General features: G+C 43.1%; 2 protein-coding genes across 2 annotated transcripts in view; both read right to left on the reverse strand.

Annotated features, from left to right (window-relative positions):
- Positions 1-17682, reverse strand: part of MFHAS1 (multifunctional ROCO family signaling regulator 1) — a 108581-nt gene that overhangs the window by 47104 nt on the left and 43795 nt on the right. The gene's annotated exons all lie outside the window — the stretch shown is intronic.
- LOC142468461 (uncharacterized) lies at positions 12003-17003 on the reverse strand. The gene is made up of 4 exons (XM_075575070.1): positions 16889-17003; positions 14940-15245; positions 13471-13548; positions 12003-13107 (listed from the first exon to the last, which is right to left on the reverse strand). The coding sequence occupies exons 1-4, from the start codon at positions 17001-17003 to the stop codon at positions 12584-12586; spliced, it is 1023 nt and encodes a 340-aa protein (XP_075431185.1). The 3' UTR covers positions 12003-12583.

Here is a 17682-nt window from a genome sequence, read left to right on the forward strand (position 1 = left end):
TAAGCCTTGACCAATTAGGAAAGGGAAGCTGGAGTCGGTGAACAGAGATTGGGGCTATCTACTAAGGTTATTTTGGAACCAAGAAAGTGTGTTTTGATACACTGTACCATTTTTTGGACCACAGTTGCATGAAATGAAAGAAACGATTTCTTAAATCTGGTGCAGACTGTTACAAGCCAGAAATTTCCATCACCTTAAACTTGGCTGATTTTTCTTGCTGCAGATTAAAGAAAGAATAAGAAAGAAGAATAAGTGACACACAGACACACAATTTGATACATCTGAGATGAGCTGTAACTTCATTACAAAAACTCCTCTACCAGGTATTATGGTAAACTCATCCAGTACATAAAGCAATATTTAATATATTTTTGGTGTGACCAAAAAAGTTAAAAGCAAAAAAACCCAAGATTAAAATCCATCTATATTCACTAAAACCCTAAATTGATAAAACCAATAATTTCAACCCATTCTTATCCTTACACATGTAGCAAAGTGTACGGTTTACGGTGCTGCAATCGCGAAAACAGAAAGCGACCCAGGAGGATTAACTCGGGGGGGGGGGGAGGGGAGGCATGCTTCAGAATGGGAGCCCGCAGCATTAATCCTTCCAAGCCATCAGCCAGCAATCGACCAAAAGCTACACAGTGGGACAGAAAGCAGTCTCTCTCCGTGTCTCCCTAGAGCAGCTGAGAAGGTAACAGGCAGTGAGAAGCAGTCTCCATATCTGTTCTTTCCCTTGATGGTGTAGGTTTCCGAATATGGATATCTACATATCTACATCATGAGGGGGAATACTAAGGGACCATATTTGGTCATCCACGTCATCAAGGGGGTTAGACAGGAGCAGCGTGCCAGAGCAGCCTGGCAGAGGACTAGACCAAATCAAAGGGACTGAGCTTGAGAGGTGGATTCTGAGGGGGAGTCCGCAGCCTGATAAATAAACTGATGTAGCAGAACCAGGGCCGCAGCAGGGAAAGTAGGGGCCTAGCAGCACATAGAGGCCCGCAGCCCGACATAGAGGCCCGCAGCCTGACATAGAGGCCCGCAGCCTGACATAGAGGCCCGCACTCCTCCTCCCCTTCTGAATGTGACTGGGAGAGAGGGGGAAGGAGCTCCTAGCACTGTGTGAGGGGAGACACATGTGAGAGAAGCAGCATTCAGAGGTAACTCCTATGTTAACCCCTTCCATCCCCACCCTCTCCCTGGGACACTGCAGTAAATAAGTGTATGTGTAGCAGGTTCATCCAAAACTGAAGAGCAGGTTTATATTTATAATGTTTGGTGGTAGAGCTTGGGCAAGCTTTGTGTATCAGTACAGTGGGGTATGCATTGCAGGTTTGGTGCTGTTGGCTGTGAGGGGGGGGGAGAGAGAGAGCTGCGGGGGGGAGAGAGAGCTGCGTGGGGGGGGAGAGGGAGAGCTGCAGGGGGGAGAGAGAGCTGCGGGGGGAGAGAGTTGCAAGGGGGAGAGAGAGATCTGGGGGGAGGAGGGAGCTGCGGGAGTGGAGAGAAAGCTGCGGGGGGAGAGAGTTGCAAGAGGGAGAGAGAGATCTGGGGGGAGGAGGGAGCTGCGGGAGTGGAGAGAAAGCTGCGGAGGGGGGGGAGAGAGCTGCATGGGGTGGAGTGAGCTGCTGGGGGGTAGAGAGCTCCTGAGGGAAGAGAGAGCTGCTGTGAGGGGGAGAGAGCTTTTGGGGGTGGGAGAGAGCTGCTGCCCCCCAGCTGTGGGTGGGAGAGAGCTGCTGGGGAGGAGCTGCTGGGGTATAGAGTGCTGCTGGGGGAGAGAGCTGCTCGGGGGGGGGAGGGGAGAGAGAGCTCTGGGGGGGAGAGCTGCTGGGGGGATAGAGCTGTGGGGGGGGAGAGAGAGAGAGCTCGGGGGGGGAGAGCTGCAGGGGGGAGAGAGGTGCCAATGCTGGAAGTTGGGCTGCGCACCCGTGACGGGCTGCGGCCTTCTATGTGCTGCCGAATTTTTTTTTTATGTTTTAGGTGGGGGCGAGGGGGAGCCTGCTCCTTTCATTTGTCCTGGACCCCATGATTGCTGTTGGTGGCCCTGTGGACAGGGGAAGGTGGACAAGGAAGACAAACAACACACTGATCTACACACTATAAATATCACAATAAAGTACAAAAAAATGTGTTACACACTGCCAAAAACACAAAAAAGGAAAACACCATCCAAAAATCAAGATGGGCGGCTATGTCTCGGGCACATTAGCCCTTCTTGGCCCTTTCCCACATAAATGTGGTCCTTCCTTTCAGGAGGAAAAAAAGTCCCGTAGCTACAATTTAACCTGTGAATACTTAGTTTGTAGGAAGGTGATGTAGAAAAGATCCCTAGATCCTCTTATCCGCTCCTCTGCATCACTTCATCCAGCATGCAAAAGGACTATCCCCCGTGGACTCATTCAATTCAGCTGCTACCGGTTCTGAACGAGCCTCTCTGCGTAGGTTTTCACATACTTTCAATAAAGTTGTAGTTCTTTGTGACACACCTTTATTTATTTTTTTTATCTAAAAAGAGTAAGCTTTGAGGCACTGGGCAGTGTAGCAAGATCATTTTAAGTGAGATAATAATAATAACAACTTAATTTCATACAGTATAGCACTTTTCTCCCACTGGGACTCAAAGCGCTTCACAATTACAGTATAGTGCTTGGTACACAGCACAGGAATTTTTACAGACAGTCCCTGACACACGGAGGTAAAGTGACTTGCCCATGGTCACAAGGAGCTGACACCGGGAATTGAACCAGGTTCCCTTGACCCAAACTCAGTGTTGTTATCAGTCAATGGGCCTCATGCAGTAAGCGTTGATAAGGGAAATATGGCCATGTTATAGCCAAAATTGGGTTTGAGATTCAGTAAGCGCCGATAAGTGCTTCATATCGCCAGGTTTCGGAGCCGATAATTTGGTTATGGCCAGTCGCCTGCCGATAAGCCTGTTTTCGACACTGATCGCCACTTTTTTAAATCGGCTGGATTCAACAAAAAAAAACAGCTTATCGGGGCTGATCGGCACTACGAAATTGAGATGTTATGGCCGATTTCTCCCGCCAACTAAAGTTGGCATTTTGGACGGGAGAACAATCGCTAAGGCTGCCGGAACGGCACTTAGAAAAAAAAAATCTTCTGTACATCAATGGAAGTCAATGGAGCGGGGACGTATAACAGTATAGTACTGTTTACGTTTCATTGCTCACAATACAAGGGGGATTTGCATTACAGTGTGGGGGCATTCCCTGCATTGTGTCACAGCTGATGTGTCTTATTTGCATAACATTCGACTTTTACATGTTTTCAGCATTTGCGGGTCACATTACTCATCATGTGATGATGTGGCAAGGGAAAATACTATACTACACTCTTAAAGGAGAACCTCACATCATATCACACATTTTACTCAACTCAGCGACAATTATTTACACGATGTCACACATGTCACACATGTCACTCATACACAGTATATTCATCTTCCTTTACATTACACAATGCTTGTAATGTGACACGCATCTTTAAACGTTCATGTACATCTGTCTTCTCATGTTTACATATACTTTTGGGTCCTCCCTATTTTCATGACGTCACTTATTGGACGCTCAATCACATTGCATGTTTACATTGTAACCGTTGCATTACAAGCACTTCAACCTAACTTATACACACATGTACAGTAATTCATCATTGGGACACCTTGTAAACTCATTCTATACCAACTATCCTCCTTACACAAATGCATGCATATGCACACGACTATTCATTGTTGCCAACATGTCACAATAACATGGATAATTACACATGTTACACAAAACTTTTCCCACGTCAATCTCAGCCTTTTTGTCTCATTACATGACTGACTCTTGCGTTCACAAGTGTTACATGCATTGCACATGCAACTATTTATTTGCAAGCAATCTTTGTACAAAGCTTCACGTCACATCATTGCCAAATATCATCATTCCCTGCAGAATACACACAACAAATACTTAGAACAACAAGTGCACACAGCTTGCCACAGAAGTACTTTATTATGTTAATGTAACACCTTGCATTTTACTATGTCACCTGACATCATCACATACCTATTTAAAGGACGCACATTACCTGCTCATTCACAGCTACTCATTTCAAAATGTTGCGAATGTTTAGGAGACGGAGGAACATTCTTTTCTATGACATGCTTGATGATGAAGACAATCATATAGGGCAAGGGAGGGACACACCGAGGGACAGTGACAGTGACGCGGATACGACAGGGACAGGGAGAGGGACAGGCCGAGGGACAGGTAGAGGGACAGGAGATCAGAGGAGAAGACAGAGGAGACAACTTGTGCCTCGTCCGCGTCTGTACAGGGAGAGAACCCTGTTAGATGGGATGAGTGAGGAGGAGATTGTAAGTCGCTATCGTTTGAGTTCAGCAGCAATCTTAGCTCTTTATGAGGAGATAAGGGGGGATTTAGATTTTTTCACAGCCAGAGGTCGTGCAGTCCCTGGGCTTGTTAAAATGCTGTGCTCATTACATTATCTTGCTTCCGCGTCATACCAGACAACTGTGGGCATAGTGGGCGGGGTCTCGCAATCTACATTCTCGCGGGCCTTGACCCAGTTTCTCTATGCACTCAATAGACGCGCTAGGAATTATATTCATTTTCCTACAGAGGCGACAGAGTGGCTGGAAGTCAGGACTGGCTTTTATAATATAGCAGGGATACCATGTGTGCTGGGTGCAATCGATTGCACACATGTTGCTTTGATTGCACCTAGTCAGAGTGAGCATGTGTACCGCAATCGGAAGCACTACCATTCACTCAATGTACAGGTGGTATGTGATGCCACGATGAGGATAATGCATGTGGTACCCAAGTTCCCTGGTTCCAGTCACGATTCCTCTATCCTGAGGAACTCTTCAGTCTTCCATGCGTTCGAAGAGGGACATTTTGAACCTGGTTGGCTGCTGGGTGAGTACATATTTACATGTTCTAACACAAAACACATGTTGATTTAGGAATGTTGGCATTGTACAATTTGATCACTAATGTCAGCTTATGTGTGCTCCATTCATTATAGGTGACTCAGGATACGGAATTAGGCCGTGGCTCTTGACTCCGGTGCTAAACCCTCAAACTGAAGCAGAGGACAGGTACAATGCAGCCCATATATCTACAAGATCTGTTATAGAGAGGACATTTGGCCTACTCAAGACCAGGTTTAGGTGTCTGGACAGAACTGGTGGGGCTCTTCTATACAAGCCTCAAAAAGTGTCTGATATTATCCTTGCCTGTTGCATTTTGCACAATGTTGCACTCAGGCACAATGTACAGTCAGACCTAGCTGAGGCTTTGGTAGACGAGCATCCCACCCATGTAGCTGCTGAAAATGAACAAACAGCCAGTGGTGGCCAGACACGACAGAATCTCATCAATTCATTTTTTTCTTGTAAGTACAAACTCATATGTTCCTAGTACTACTTTTATAGTTTAATTATGTTATATTAACAATAATGTTTCTTTATATAACCTTCTGTTAGGACACAGATGAATATGGGTTGCACACCTTTCTTTTCTCTGCTGTGTGCACAAAGGGATGTGGCACCGGTATGTTATTGTTGCACAGGTTATATAATCCCTCTTCAATTGTACTTTAGTTGTGTGTATGTGAATACAACTTGGGTAACAAAGCAATAATATTTTAGCATTGTGTTATTCCTTATGCTAAGACAAAACACATATTATGCCCATAATCATTCATGCTTCTAGTATGCTTACATACAATGTTATTGGTGCAGTGTAACATGTACATCCATATGATGTGTACACCAGGCTGATTTACATTTTGAATGTCATGAAATATACATGGTGTTGTACATTTAACACCAAATACACACTTTGCTGTGTTGTTTACGGTACTGAAGATGGCATGTCAATGTTTGCAATTTATATATTGTTCCTTTGCATTATAGGTATATCTCCAGTATGACTGATCATGGTATGTATATTTGCTGACATCTCTCATAAGATGTGCCTACCTCAATCTTCCTATAATTATTGGAACTAAAAACCCAACATATTGGTTTAAACACAAATGTTACATATACAGCTAAACCCCGTTATAACGCGGGTCTCGGGGTCCACCCCGAGACCACCGCGTTACTAACGGGGTCGCGAGAAAAAAAAATGGCCGCCGCGCTTTAGCGCATATTCATCCCGCGGGACAGGAGATGGGAGCGGGCATGTCCCTCCGCTCCCCGCTTCCCCCTGTCACCGCGGGACAGGCCGCGGGGCAGGAGATGGGAGCGGGGATGTCTCTCCTGTCCCCGCTTCCCCCTGTCACCTCGGGACAGGCCGCGGGGCAGGAGATGGGAGCGGGGATGTCCCTCCTGTCCCCGCTTCCCCCTGTCACCTCGGGACAGGCCGCGGGGCAGGAGATGGGAGCGGGGATGTCTCTCCTGTCCCCGCTTCCCCCTGTCACCTCGGGACAGGCCGCGGGGCAGGAGATGGGAGCGGGGATGTCTCTCCTGTCCCCGCTTCCCCCTGTCACCTCGGGACAGGCCGCGGGGCAGGAGATGGGAGCGGGGATGTCCCTCCTGTCCCCGCTTCCCCCTGTCACCTCGGGACAGGCCGCGGGGCAGGAGATGGGAGCGGGGATGTCTCTCCTGTCCCCGCTTCCCCCTGTCACCTCGGGACAGGCCGCGGGGCAGGAGATGGGAGTGGGGATGTCCCCTCAGGTCGCCGCTTACCTCAGAACCATGCTGCCTGCATGGAGGTTGTAGCGGGGGGTTTCTTCTCCCCACCGCTGTCCCCGGTGCTCCCGCTGCCTGCGCGGGAGGAGGGGGGGGAGCGGGTGGTGGTGCTGGTCGCGGCCCGTCTGTGTAGAGTGAGAGAGTGTGTGTGTATGTATATATGGGAGAGAAAGTGTGTGTGTGTATATGGGTGTGTGAGTGTGGGTAAGTGTCTGAGTGTGTGTGTAAGTGTGTGTAAGTGTGTGTGAGTGTGTGTGAGTGTCTGTGAGTGTGTAAGTGTGTGTGAGTGTGTGTGAGTGTGTGTGAGTGTGTGTGAGTGTCTGTGAGTGTCTGTGAGTGTCTGTGAGTGTCTAAGTGTGTGTGAGTGTGTGTGAGTGTCTGTGAGTGTGTAAGTGTGTGTGAGTGTGTGTGAGTGTGTGTCTGTGAGTGTCTAAGTGTGTGTAAGTGTGTGTAAGTGTGTGTGAGTGTGTGTGAGTGTCTAAGTGTGTGTAAGTGTGTGTGTGTGTGTGTGTGTGTGTGAGTGTGTGTGAGTGTCTGTAAGTGTGCGTAAGTGTGCGTGAGTGTGCGTAAGTGTGTGTGAGTGTGCGTGAGTGTGGTCAGTGTGTGTGCAGTGTGTCAGTGTGAGCAATGAGCAGTGTGTGTGCAGTGTGCAGTGTGTGTGCAGTGTGGCAGTGAGCAATGAGCAGTGTGTGTGCAGTGAGTGTGTGCAGTGTGTCAGTGTGAGCAATGAGCAGTGTGTGTGCAGTGTGCAGTGTGTGTGCAGTGTGGCAGTGTGAGCAATGAGCAGTGTGTGTGCAGTGAGTGTGTGCAGTGTGCAAAAAAAAAAATGTAAAAAATTTTTTTTTTTAAAAATTTTTTTTTTTTTTTTTTTTTTTTTTTAAAAAAAAAACGGGAGCCACGGGAAAACCGCGTTATAACCGAATCGCGGTATAACGAGGCGCGTTATAACGGGGTTTAGCTGTATGTACTTTCTGTATCATGTATATGCATTTAGCTACTCTTGAGCTTTCATGTGCATTGTATTACAAAATGATTACTCACATTTCATCACATTTTATGTATGTTTCCTTATAATTTCCATTAATGTAATATAGAGGTGGTTGGAGAAAAGGGGATAACTGTACTTATTTGTTTACTTACGGGAGCACATTCATCACTAGCATAGACACACTTTTTAAGACAACTGTTTGTGTCTCTATCAATTGGTGTAGGATCCATGTATAACACCGACAAATGATAACACCAGCTTTATTATGGTAGCTTATATCATCATATTGACTATACTATGTATTTCTATGTATTTCTAAACGATTAATAAACACAGTAAACTATAGTTAGTTAGGTTAATGAAATATACACAGAAACGTACTTCATAACATGATGGTGATGTCATATTCAGAACATCATGCATTGGAGGGGACCATAACATCTGGCCAGTAACATTATTTGCTACAGTCCCAAACCATTTTATCTACATACCCATGTAACAAGAGATTTTAAAAATAAATGGCTACTTGGTTGTAAGTGTCCTTTACATTGGGAGAAGGAGTGGCTCAGTGAGTAAAGACACACACTGGCACTGATAGTTTGAAGCAGGGGAGTCTGGTTCAATTCCCGGTGTGGGCTCCTTGTGACCTTGGCCAAGTCACTTTATCTCCCTGTGCCTCATGCGGCAAAAAAACATTTGTACGTTCCACGGGCCAGGGACCTCAGGCTGAAACATGTGTCTGTAAATCGCTGCGTACAACTAGCAGCCCTATACATGAACATGCTCATATTATTATTATTATTGTTACATAGTTTCGACAGTCATACGTTCCATTACATATTAGAATACACAAATGTGTTAGCAGAGTGGGAATGGTTGTTATATATAAAACACACCATGTCATAAAATGTTAGTAGTCATTAAAGAACACTCAATAAAAATTCATGAGGCACTCTTTTGCAACATCATTATGTTAATTAAGTGCTTATGCAATATAGGCATAAGGGTATCACATTTTTAATTGTTTGTTAATAAGCGCTGCAAGCAATATAAAACTAGTTCCATATGTAGTATAGTAGTCGGTGGCTCCTCCTCACAATCATCTCATATAAAGGTAGACTCTTCTGAAATCATACATTGATCCGATTGTATCTTCCCCGACATCTCTGAAATACAGCAAACACATGATGGTCAAAGATGGCACCTTACTAGATATGCATCCGTGACAACGCGTTACGCAGCTCTATATGATTGTGTAGATACACACGTCACTCACTTATATGTTAGAAGTAAAACTGTTCATCAGTATGTAATGTTTCTTTAAATTTGTAGCAGGCATAACTATGTATAAGAAGTGAACGTTGCCTGTATACTGAAAGATGTGCGCACGCACTTCACGCTTGGCTCCACTAACTGTTAGCGCATGCGCAAAACAAAGCGTACGTTGTGCGTTCAATACATGTTGAAAATACCAGTAAACATAACATCTTTATTTCAAATACAATGAAGACGAAACTACATTCGTTCTAAACGAGTACATCTGTATTCTTTTTAAACAGACGTGTTTGAACAGAAAGCACGGCCGATAACACAATGCGCAAATGCAATACGTGTGACGTCATGTTAAGCCAGCGTGAAACGCACGCTAACACTCCTCCCACTCAATTAACATTCGGCTAACGCCCAGGGTACGCCTACAAACACTGAGCCGCACGCATCACACACTGCAGTTACCGTTACTATAACAAAACATGACAGCCAATAGGCTTTGAGGCGCGCACGTCGCTTGGGGGCGGGACTTACATCACTAATCCTTTTTAAGGACGCCTTGGCCCATGACAAGGGTCCCACGTCATACGTGGTGGACCCGGTTTTCAATGTTGTAGATGTTGCATGATAACAAAACAGGTATGTGTTAGAGTAATGGTAAAATGTTGCTAATATGTTTAAAGGGATAGGAAAGTACGTATATTTATTCCGTCAGCAATGTGTACTACTCTTTCAGGTCCTACTATATTGTATTAGGAAACAATTTGTTTGTGATCGCTACATGTTATGCAGTCTGCAATGTTACGCTGTATCCACGCATTGAAAGTGAAAATGGTGGTTACAAAAAAAAAAAAAATTTAAACGCAGAGTCAACGCATAACGATTGTTATATTTACCATTCTTCTAGAATTAACTCTTCGCCTGGCTGCAACTGGTCGCTCCAGAAATGCAAGCCATTTTCATCCACGCTTAACCCAACCGCTGAATCCAGTATGGCACATATCTCCTCCAGGATGCGCTCATAGGAATCGCCACTGCTTTCTTCAAATAATTGGTCGGGAGGTAGGTTCATTTCTTCCGGTTCCCATTCCAATGCAATTTCAGCTGAAAGGCTTGGTACATAATCATAGTACTTTTGTTCTTGTACAATGTGGGTTTCAGGAATGGAGGCTGCAGATATTGCAGCACGTATCGATTCAAACGGATCAGTAGTAGCGGATACATTGCTATTGCCATTAGGAATAAATATGCCTTTCACGACAATATAAGTGCCGTCTTTCAGGATAAATTGTTTTTCCGGGGCAATCTTCCAGAAACCATAGGTGTGTTGTAGCTTATCCTGGTCACGTTCAAAAAAGTCATTACTTGATAAAGTGAATCTTATTGAGGAATTAAAATTCCGTGCATGCTTACGGTCTTGGTAATAAGGATATTTTGCTCGAATGAAATCATCGATTTGGCGTGTGCTTGCTTTCTGTCCGCGACTGTTCAAGATGGCTTCACAGATCATGTACTTATACCCTAAAAGGGGATTAATATTGTTAACGAATTCATCAGCCATGTCTGAGTAGCACAAAAGCTGTGTGCAGGTCTGTGTTATTTGCTCATCAAAATGAATGTGCTGAATGGCTAACAAACTCCTGTTTTTCCTTGTCAAGGTCAACAAAAGTAACTACTTTGACTCCTTATTTCAAACGCCAATTGGATTTGTTTGTCTAATTGGGTTAACAGTTGTGGTTCGTGATATGGGACTGTGGGAGAAACATTTCTCCTTCTTTTATCTCGTTTGTGAAAAACATCCCTAGACTGTGAATGCGTTCACATAGTGTTTTTTTGAAAACTAACAAAGACCAGTGTGTGAAAATATTTCTTAGCCAGGCATATCAGTAAAAACACACCTGCAAAAAGAAATGTTTTTTCCCCGCTTACATTTCTGTGTGTATGTGAAAGTCTGGTTAACTCCCTGTCTGCATGAGTTTAAATACGTGTGTATATATATATATATATATATATATATATATATATATATATATATATATATATATATATATATATATATATATAATATATCTCTTATAAAAATATATATATATTTATATATAATATTTTTTTTTTTTTTATATTGCAGGAGTACACACAACATTGATGGCATTAAGTATACCTTGTATGAAACCTATTTAAATGGTGAGAAACATGATTGAATTAAGTAATAAACATTTGTTTAAGCACAATACTGTTAGAGTCTCATACTTAGGATATTTCTCAAACATTAGGCCTGTATTATTAAAATAGTGTGCTTTCACAAGGAAGCATGAAGTGTATTAGTTTGTGTATACCAGTTTATATAGTACTATATATATATATATATATATATATATATATATATATATATATATATATATATATATACACACATATATACATATATATATACACATATATACATATATATATACACATATATACATATATATATACACATATATACATATATATATACACATATATACATATATATATATACACACTCACACACTCACACTCACACTCACTCAGTGTGTGTGTGTGTGTGTGTGTGTGTGTGTGTGTGTGTGTGTGTGTGTGTGTGTGTGTATATATATTATTATACATTCTGAGATGTTATAGAAACGAACACACAACTGATTAAAGGACAAAATTACAATGGCCAAGCAAGGCAAAGGTAAGTAATAATTTACACATAATCCTGCTGTACACGTACAAGAAAGATGTTTGCACTTACTTAGGTGTTTTAATAATTGCATGTGACTAATATGCATATGCAATTCTTACATCAATTAACACACCCAAATGCAATGTTTTGCTGCAAAGTCAATGGCAGCTTCTCTAAACTTAGCAACTGGCTCCTGGTGGACCATTACTGAACAGACGATTACAACATAAATATTTATAACACAATTAATTATGAGTGTTAACATTTCCAAAACTTCACGTGTACAAGAACATAGTTGAAAGTTTGGAAACAACACAGTCTTCAGCATACATACAATAGTAATTAGATAATCTGAAGTCAACAAAACAAGGCCAAAGACATATTTTCTGAATTATAACATTTATTTTTTTTGTTCCTTTTGCGAGCGAGTAACAGGCCTGCTTGTTGTCTCTTGAATTTTCCTTTTTCTTTTGCCACCAACTTTAGGCACAACAGAGCCACTTTGAGTGGCCTCTGGCACTTCACGGGCAGGGCTTGTGGCCAGTGACTGTTCACCTACGGGGCTTGTGGCCAGTGACTCACCTACAGGGCTTTTGGGCAGTGATTCACCTACAGGGCTTTTGGGCAGCGATTCACCTACAGGGCTTTTGGGCAGCGATTCACCTACAGGGCTTTTTGGCAGCGACTCACCTACAGGGCTTTTGGGCAGCGATTCACCTACAGGGCTTTTGGGCAGCGACTCACCTACAGGGCTTTTGGGTAGTGACTGTTCACGGACAGGGCTTGTGCCCAGTGACACATGTGAGCAAGTTGGTAGACACTGCACAAGTGATGGTTGGTCTGTTTCATGTGTGTCTTGTTTTGTTTTTGTCGCCTCCTTTGTAGGTGTCTGCTGCTGAATTTATACAGATGGCAGCGGTAGGATGTCATCAGGAACCTGCACAGCAATGTCTGCTACTTGACCGGTAACATTTGGGCCTGGTGAATGAATATCAGATGAATGTGGTGAAAACTGACCTGCATGAACAGATCCTGGCTGGGAGGTGTTGAATTGTGGTACATTAGTCATTCTCCAGTAATTAGCTTGTGTTTGCTGAACAACTAATGCTTCGAATGAGGTGTTGATTTTTTGCAACTGTTTAGGCACTTCAATGAAGACTCTGTGGAGATGTGCCAATTGTGATACTGTTTCTTCCTGCAGTCCAATCATCCTTTCCAGCACTGTCATCATGTCTGAATGGCGACGATTTTCTGCGTCCACTATTTTTCCCTCTGAAGCTACAATTGCATCGTATGTGGAAGTTGATGGACGATTTGGCGGTACAACAGTTTCTATTGGCACCTCTTCATGGTCACATGATTGTATTTCAGTCTCTTCTGTGGCGTCATCCTCATCATACTCATCATCCTCATCACCATGATGTTCTAAAAAGAAATGTACACATTATTAAATGGCATGTTAATGTATGCTGTGTTACTATGTAATTGTACTGTGTCCTAAGTAACACCTAACATGTTAGCATACGTTTTATAACCTCATTAAAAACTACCTTGACTTACGAATAATGTTTGGACTCAGTATGAAATATGAATGAATGAAAAGTTGCTCTAAACTCAGAAGTCCTACATGATAATTAACATCACTAACACAATACATGTTGCCTTACACTTAATTTTCACTGACACTAAGTAATCCTATTTAAAGAAGATGTGCAAAACAAATAATGCACATGACAACATAACATATAGAAGAGCACATATTATATGGCCAGCAAATGATACACTCACCTTCTAGTAGTGTTGAGCTGGCTGACCCAGGTGAAGACACTTGTTCCATCTCAGGTGACACATGTCCTCCAGGGGCAACTATATATAACAATAACATAAGTTTTACATTTACATGTGTAAATATTGAACAAACACTTATTGTATGTTCTGTATTTATGATTAACTAACAACATCAGTTCCTTAACCGAAAATGTGTGTGAAAGTGAACATAAATAGTTGTAATAACACTGTACATGCCTGTGTACTTAGAATTTTTGAGTTCCCTAACATACAACATACTATGTTTCTGCAGTAATGCGTGAGGATAAATAGATTAAATGAGTACATAAAAATCATATGTTGTGTAGTGATATCAGTATCATAATGTACATAACTATCATGAGATGACCATTCACAATGGTTATCATGAAGGTGGTCATATTGCAAAAAGTGTTGTTTTTGGTAGAGGATATGTGTGGTACATTAATCGAAGATGTGGCACACCTGAATGTGGCTGTGACTCAACAAGACAACACATGCAGTGTGTGATAATGTGTCTTTCATAGTAGTTCAACTATAGATATGAGTGAACTAATGTGTGACGTACGCTTTGATAAGTAATGAGTTGTTGGGGCATTTAGTAGCTAGAGTTAAGCTTTCAAATGAGTGTGATTAACTTCAGTTGTGCTATTCAGGTTGTAAGAAAGGTATTCCCTTCCCCAAAAAGCCTAATCAGCCACACCTTTCAATGACTTGAAACAGGTGCAAATGGTGTGAACTAAGTTGACCGTGAAATGAGGCTGTAATTAGTGTGTGTGCTGAACCCCACCCCCTCTGTTGAAGTGTATGCTGTGATGAGATATTAATTGCAGCTGCTTTAACACAATGGTAGATGAGCTAAGTAGTCATCTGCAGTGTTTAAGTTATGAAAACAATGACATAACATATGATACGTGTGCCTCATTATGCTGTCTGTATATGACATAAAGCAAAAATGGACCTTTTCATAAGCAACTATAGATGTGTTAGTGCCAGTGATGTTTGTAGGCCGTTACATGCAATTTCTTTGATGCATGCTTAAAATAGGCAGTAATGTCATGTTTGTCGGAGTAAAATCAATAAAATACACAATAATATGATACATATTTCTGTTCTGTACCTGTAGCTACTAATAATTTCTCATGAACATGTGTTACACATGTGTACTACCCTGTTGTTCCCCATCTTCGCCCACCATCAATTGCTTCCACTGCAGCTATGCATTTTGGGAATTCACATGTAAATGAGCACGCAATGGCACGTGCTATATTAGTTACTGCTTTTAGTAGGACTACTACATATATGTCTATTTTGAGATATATATATACAGAATCAGACATATACATATATAGATGCAGGTATGCTTATATTGTGAAGACAGTATAAAAAGCAGTGTAAATATGCAAAATAACTGTAAGCAACGACACGCCTAGTACAGTAATATTTATCACCTGCTGGAAATTGTGACGGATAAATTCCAATGTCACGGTCACCAGCCAAGCCTTCCACGACGACGGTAAGTAATTTTGGCCGAAGCAGCTCCTCCAATGGAGTCAATATGAGACGTTGTGGTGTGGGCCCACCTCCAGTGCCAGTAGCATGCACGCGTTGGTCTTGTATTTTCTTTTTCAATTTGGACCTAATATCATCAAATCTTTTCCGACAATGATACTTGTCCCTGACACTATTCCCACAGGCATTGACACCAATGACTATTGTGTCCCACATTTCTTTTTTGCTTGCTGCACTTGTCCGCCCTTGAAAAACATATAAAAGATATGAGGTAAATTAATAATAATATAAGCACCAGTTTCCTACACTGCTAGCTGTTCCAAGAGATAGCAAACATGCTGTTTTATGTGTAATATGTGAAGCACATGAGCATTCACTACTAAACCTATACATGTAAGCAAGGTTGCATTCATATTGTATGCAGTTCTGGCAAATTGACCGCCTGTGTTTATTTGTCCTTGTAAGGCATGATAAAAAGCTGTGTTTCCACACTAATGAACATAGAAAGATATTGTGTACCCATATTTGCATATGAACAAAACTCAGATGACCTAGGATCACATGTATTTGAATAATAAATGTAAAGTTACACTTACCTACTAAATGTCCATAGAGACTGTCATAGTGCTCCAGAATGCCAGTGACAAGAGCCCTATTTTCCTGGTCATTGAAGCGAGGATTACGTGGCTTCTCCACACGTTTTTTCCGAGCAGGTTTAGGGTCAGAGCTTGGCTGGTGCTGACTGGACTCTCCTTCTTCCAATGGAAGAGCCTCCAAAAGCTGGCCACCAGCAAGCACGCCACCACCAGACACCCCATCAGCAACTGCGCCACCAGCAGCACTCCCAGCACCAGCACTCCCACTCCTAGCACCAGCACTCACACTCCTAGCACCAGCACTCACACTCCTAGCACCAGCACTCACACTCCTAGCACCAGCACTCCCAGCACCAGCACTCCCACTCACAGCAACAGCACTCCCACTCCCAGCACCAGCACTCCCACTCACAGCAACAGCACTCCCACTCCCAACAACAGCACTCCCACTCCCAGCAACACCACTCGCAGCACCAGCACTCCCACTCCCAACAACAGCACTCCCACTCCCAGCACCAGCACTCCCACTCCCAGCAACACCACTCGGTGCACCAGCAACATCACTCCCCTGAACAGAACGTTCACTCCGACGCGTACTCGCACGAGTAGCACTCCCACTCCCACCAGCATCACTCTTCCCACGCTTTGCGGGCATACTTCCAGCACTCACAAAAAACAGACAAGAAATGTACAGGCAATCACACGACCCACTTCCACATATAAAACAAGACAAAGATGTAAACAAAACAACAAAGGACAAAGCTCACCCAATACACAACAAGTCTCTCAGTCAATATGCAAATCTTCAATCGTCCAGCTCTGTGCGTCTCTCTCTCTCTCTCACTCCCAACAACACAGAGAATGATTAGCAGTACACGTTGCCTTTAAATATGGCGCGCAATCAAAAACATGCTTGTTTCGCCTGATTCAGCAAGATTTGTGATTGTGCAACCTAACAGCACCCCGCCACGCACGCCGATACACCTGTGTGTGATCGGCTCATCATCGTGAGAGTGGGCGGATTTGTTTTCTGGTTGATTTTGAATGTATTCGGCACTTACTGCATACGGAGAGGGAAAAACGCCAATAACATGACTAATCGATAAGCTTGCCGATTTCACATAATCGTCGCTTACTGCATGAGGCCCAATGTCTTTTCTCACTGAGCCACTTCTTCTCCCCTAGTCATTTACTGCTGAATTATCAGTACTTTGATGGTCTACTGAGGCTAAAGCAGCCCTCAACCGTGTTGATTTCAGCTCCAGGGACCCACTGCTTTCCGAGGTACTTACCTCCGTAGGTGCTGACAGTAGGACCCCCAGTTGGGTTCACAAAATGGCGGTTTATAAGTCCTGCGGGCCAATACGAAGTCGCAACGTCAGCCCATGTGACTTTGTCCTGGACCATGTGACATGGGAGCTTTAAACTGTGCAGCGATACCAGCAGCACTTACAGAGGTGTGTAAGCATGAGGTGAAGCAGGAGGTCCCCAGGGTTGAAATCAATGTGGTTCAGCTACGGAGACTCCCTGCTAAAAAAATAAAATGGGTCGCCAGGAGTGCCTCTTGGGCAAGTCACTTTATCTCCGCGTATAGATTGTAAGCTCTACGGGGCAGGGACTGTGTCTGCAAAATGTCTCTGTAAAGAGCTACGTAAAACTAGCAGCGCTATACAAGAACAACCAATTATTACATAATTATTATACAGTATATAGATAGATAGATATAGATATATATAAAACAAATTTCCAACGGAAAAAAAGACAGCACTCTGTAATAATCCAAAACGTAGTATATTCAGATATAAAAAGCACACAAACAAACCCAACATTTCGGTCCTCAGAGAGGGACATTCCTCATGGGGGTACTGACAGACGATTGAGACCAACATATATAGCCACCAACCCCAGTGTAAACACAGAAGAAAAACATTTCCGTGTGTGTGTGTGTGTGTGTGTGTGTGTGTGTGTGTGTGTGTGTGTGTGTGTGTGTGTGTGTGTGTGTGTGTGTGTGTGTGTGTGTGTGTGTGTGTGTGTGTGTGTAATACTGGTATAGCTTGTACATTATTGTGGGTTTTACAATACGCCT

This window comes from Ascaphus truei, chromosome 1 (assembly GCF_040206685.1).
Source record: "Ascaphus truei isolate aAscTru1 chromosome 1, aAscTru1.hap1, whole genome shotgun sequence".
Classification (NCBI taxonomy): domain Eukaryota; kingdom Metazoa; phylum Chordata; class Amphibia; order Anura; family Ascaphidae; genus Ascaphus; species Ascaphus truei.

Coding starts and splice junctions, on each gene's coding strand:
- LOC142468461 (XM_075575070.1), bottom strand. CDS start 17,003: ATGGTCCAGGACAAAGTCACATGGGCTGACGTTGCGACTTCGTATTGG. Junction 15,246..16,888: donor TACTGTCAGCACCTACGGAG/GTAAGTACCTCG, acceptor ATGTTTTTCAAG/GGCGGACAAGTGCAGCAAGC. Junction 13,108..13,470: donor CAGCTCAACACTACTAGAAG/GTGAGTGTATCA, acceptor ATTTCTTTTTAG/AACATCATGGTGATGAGGAT.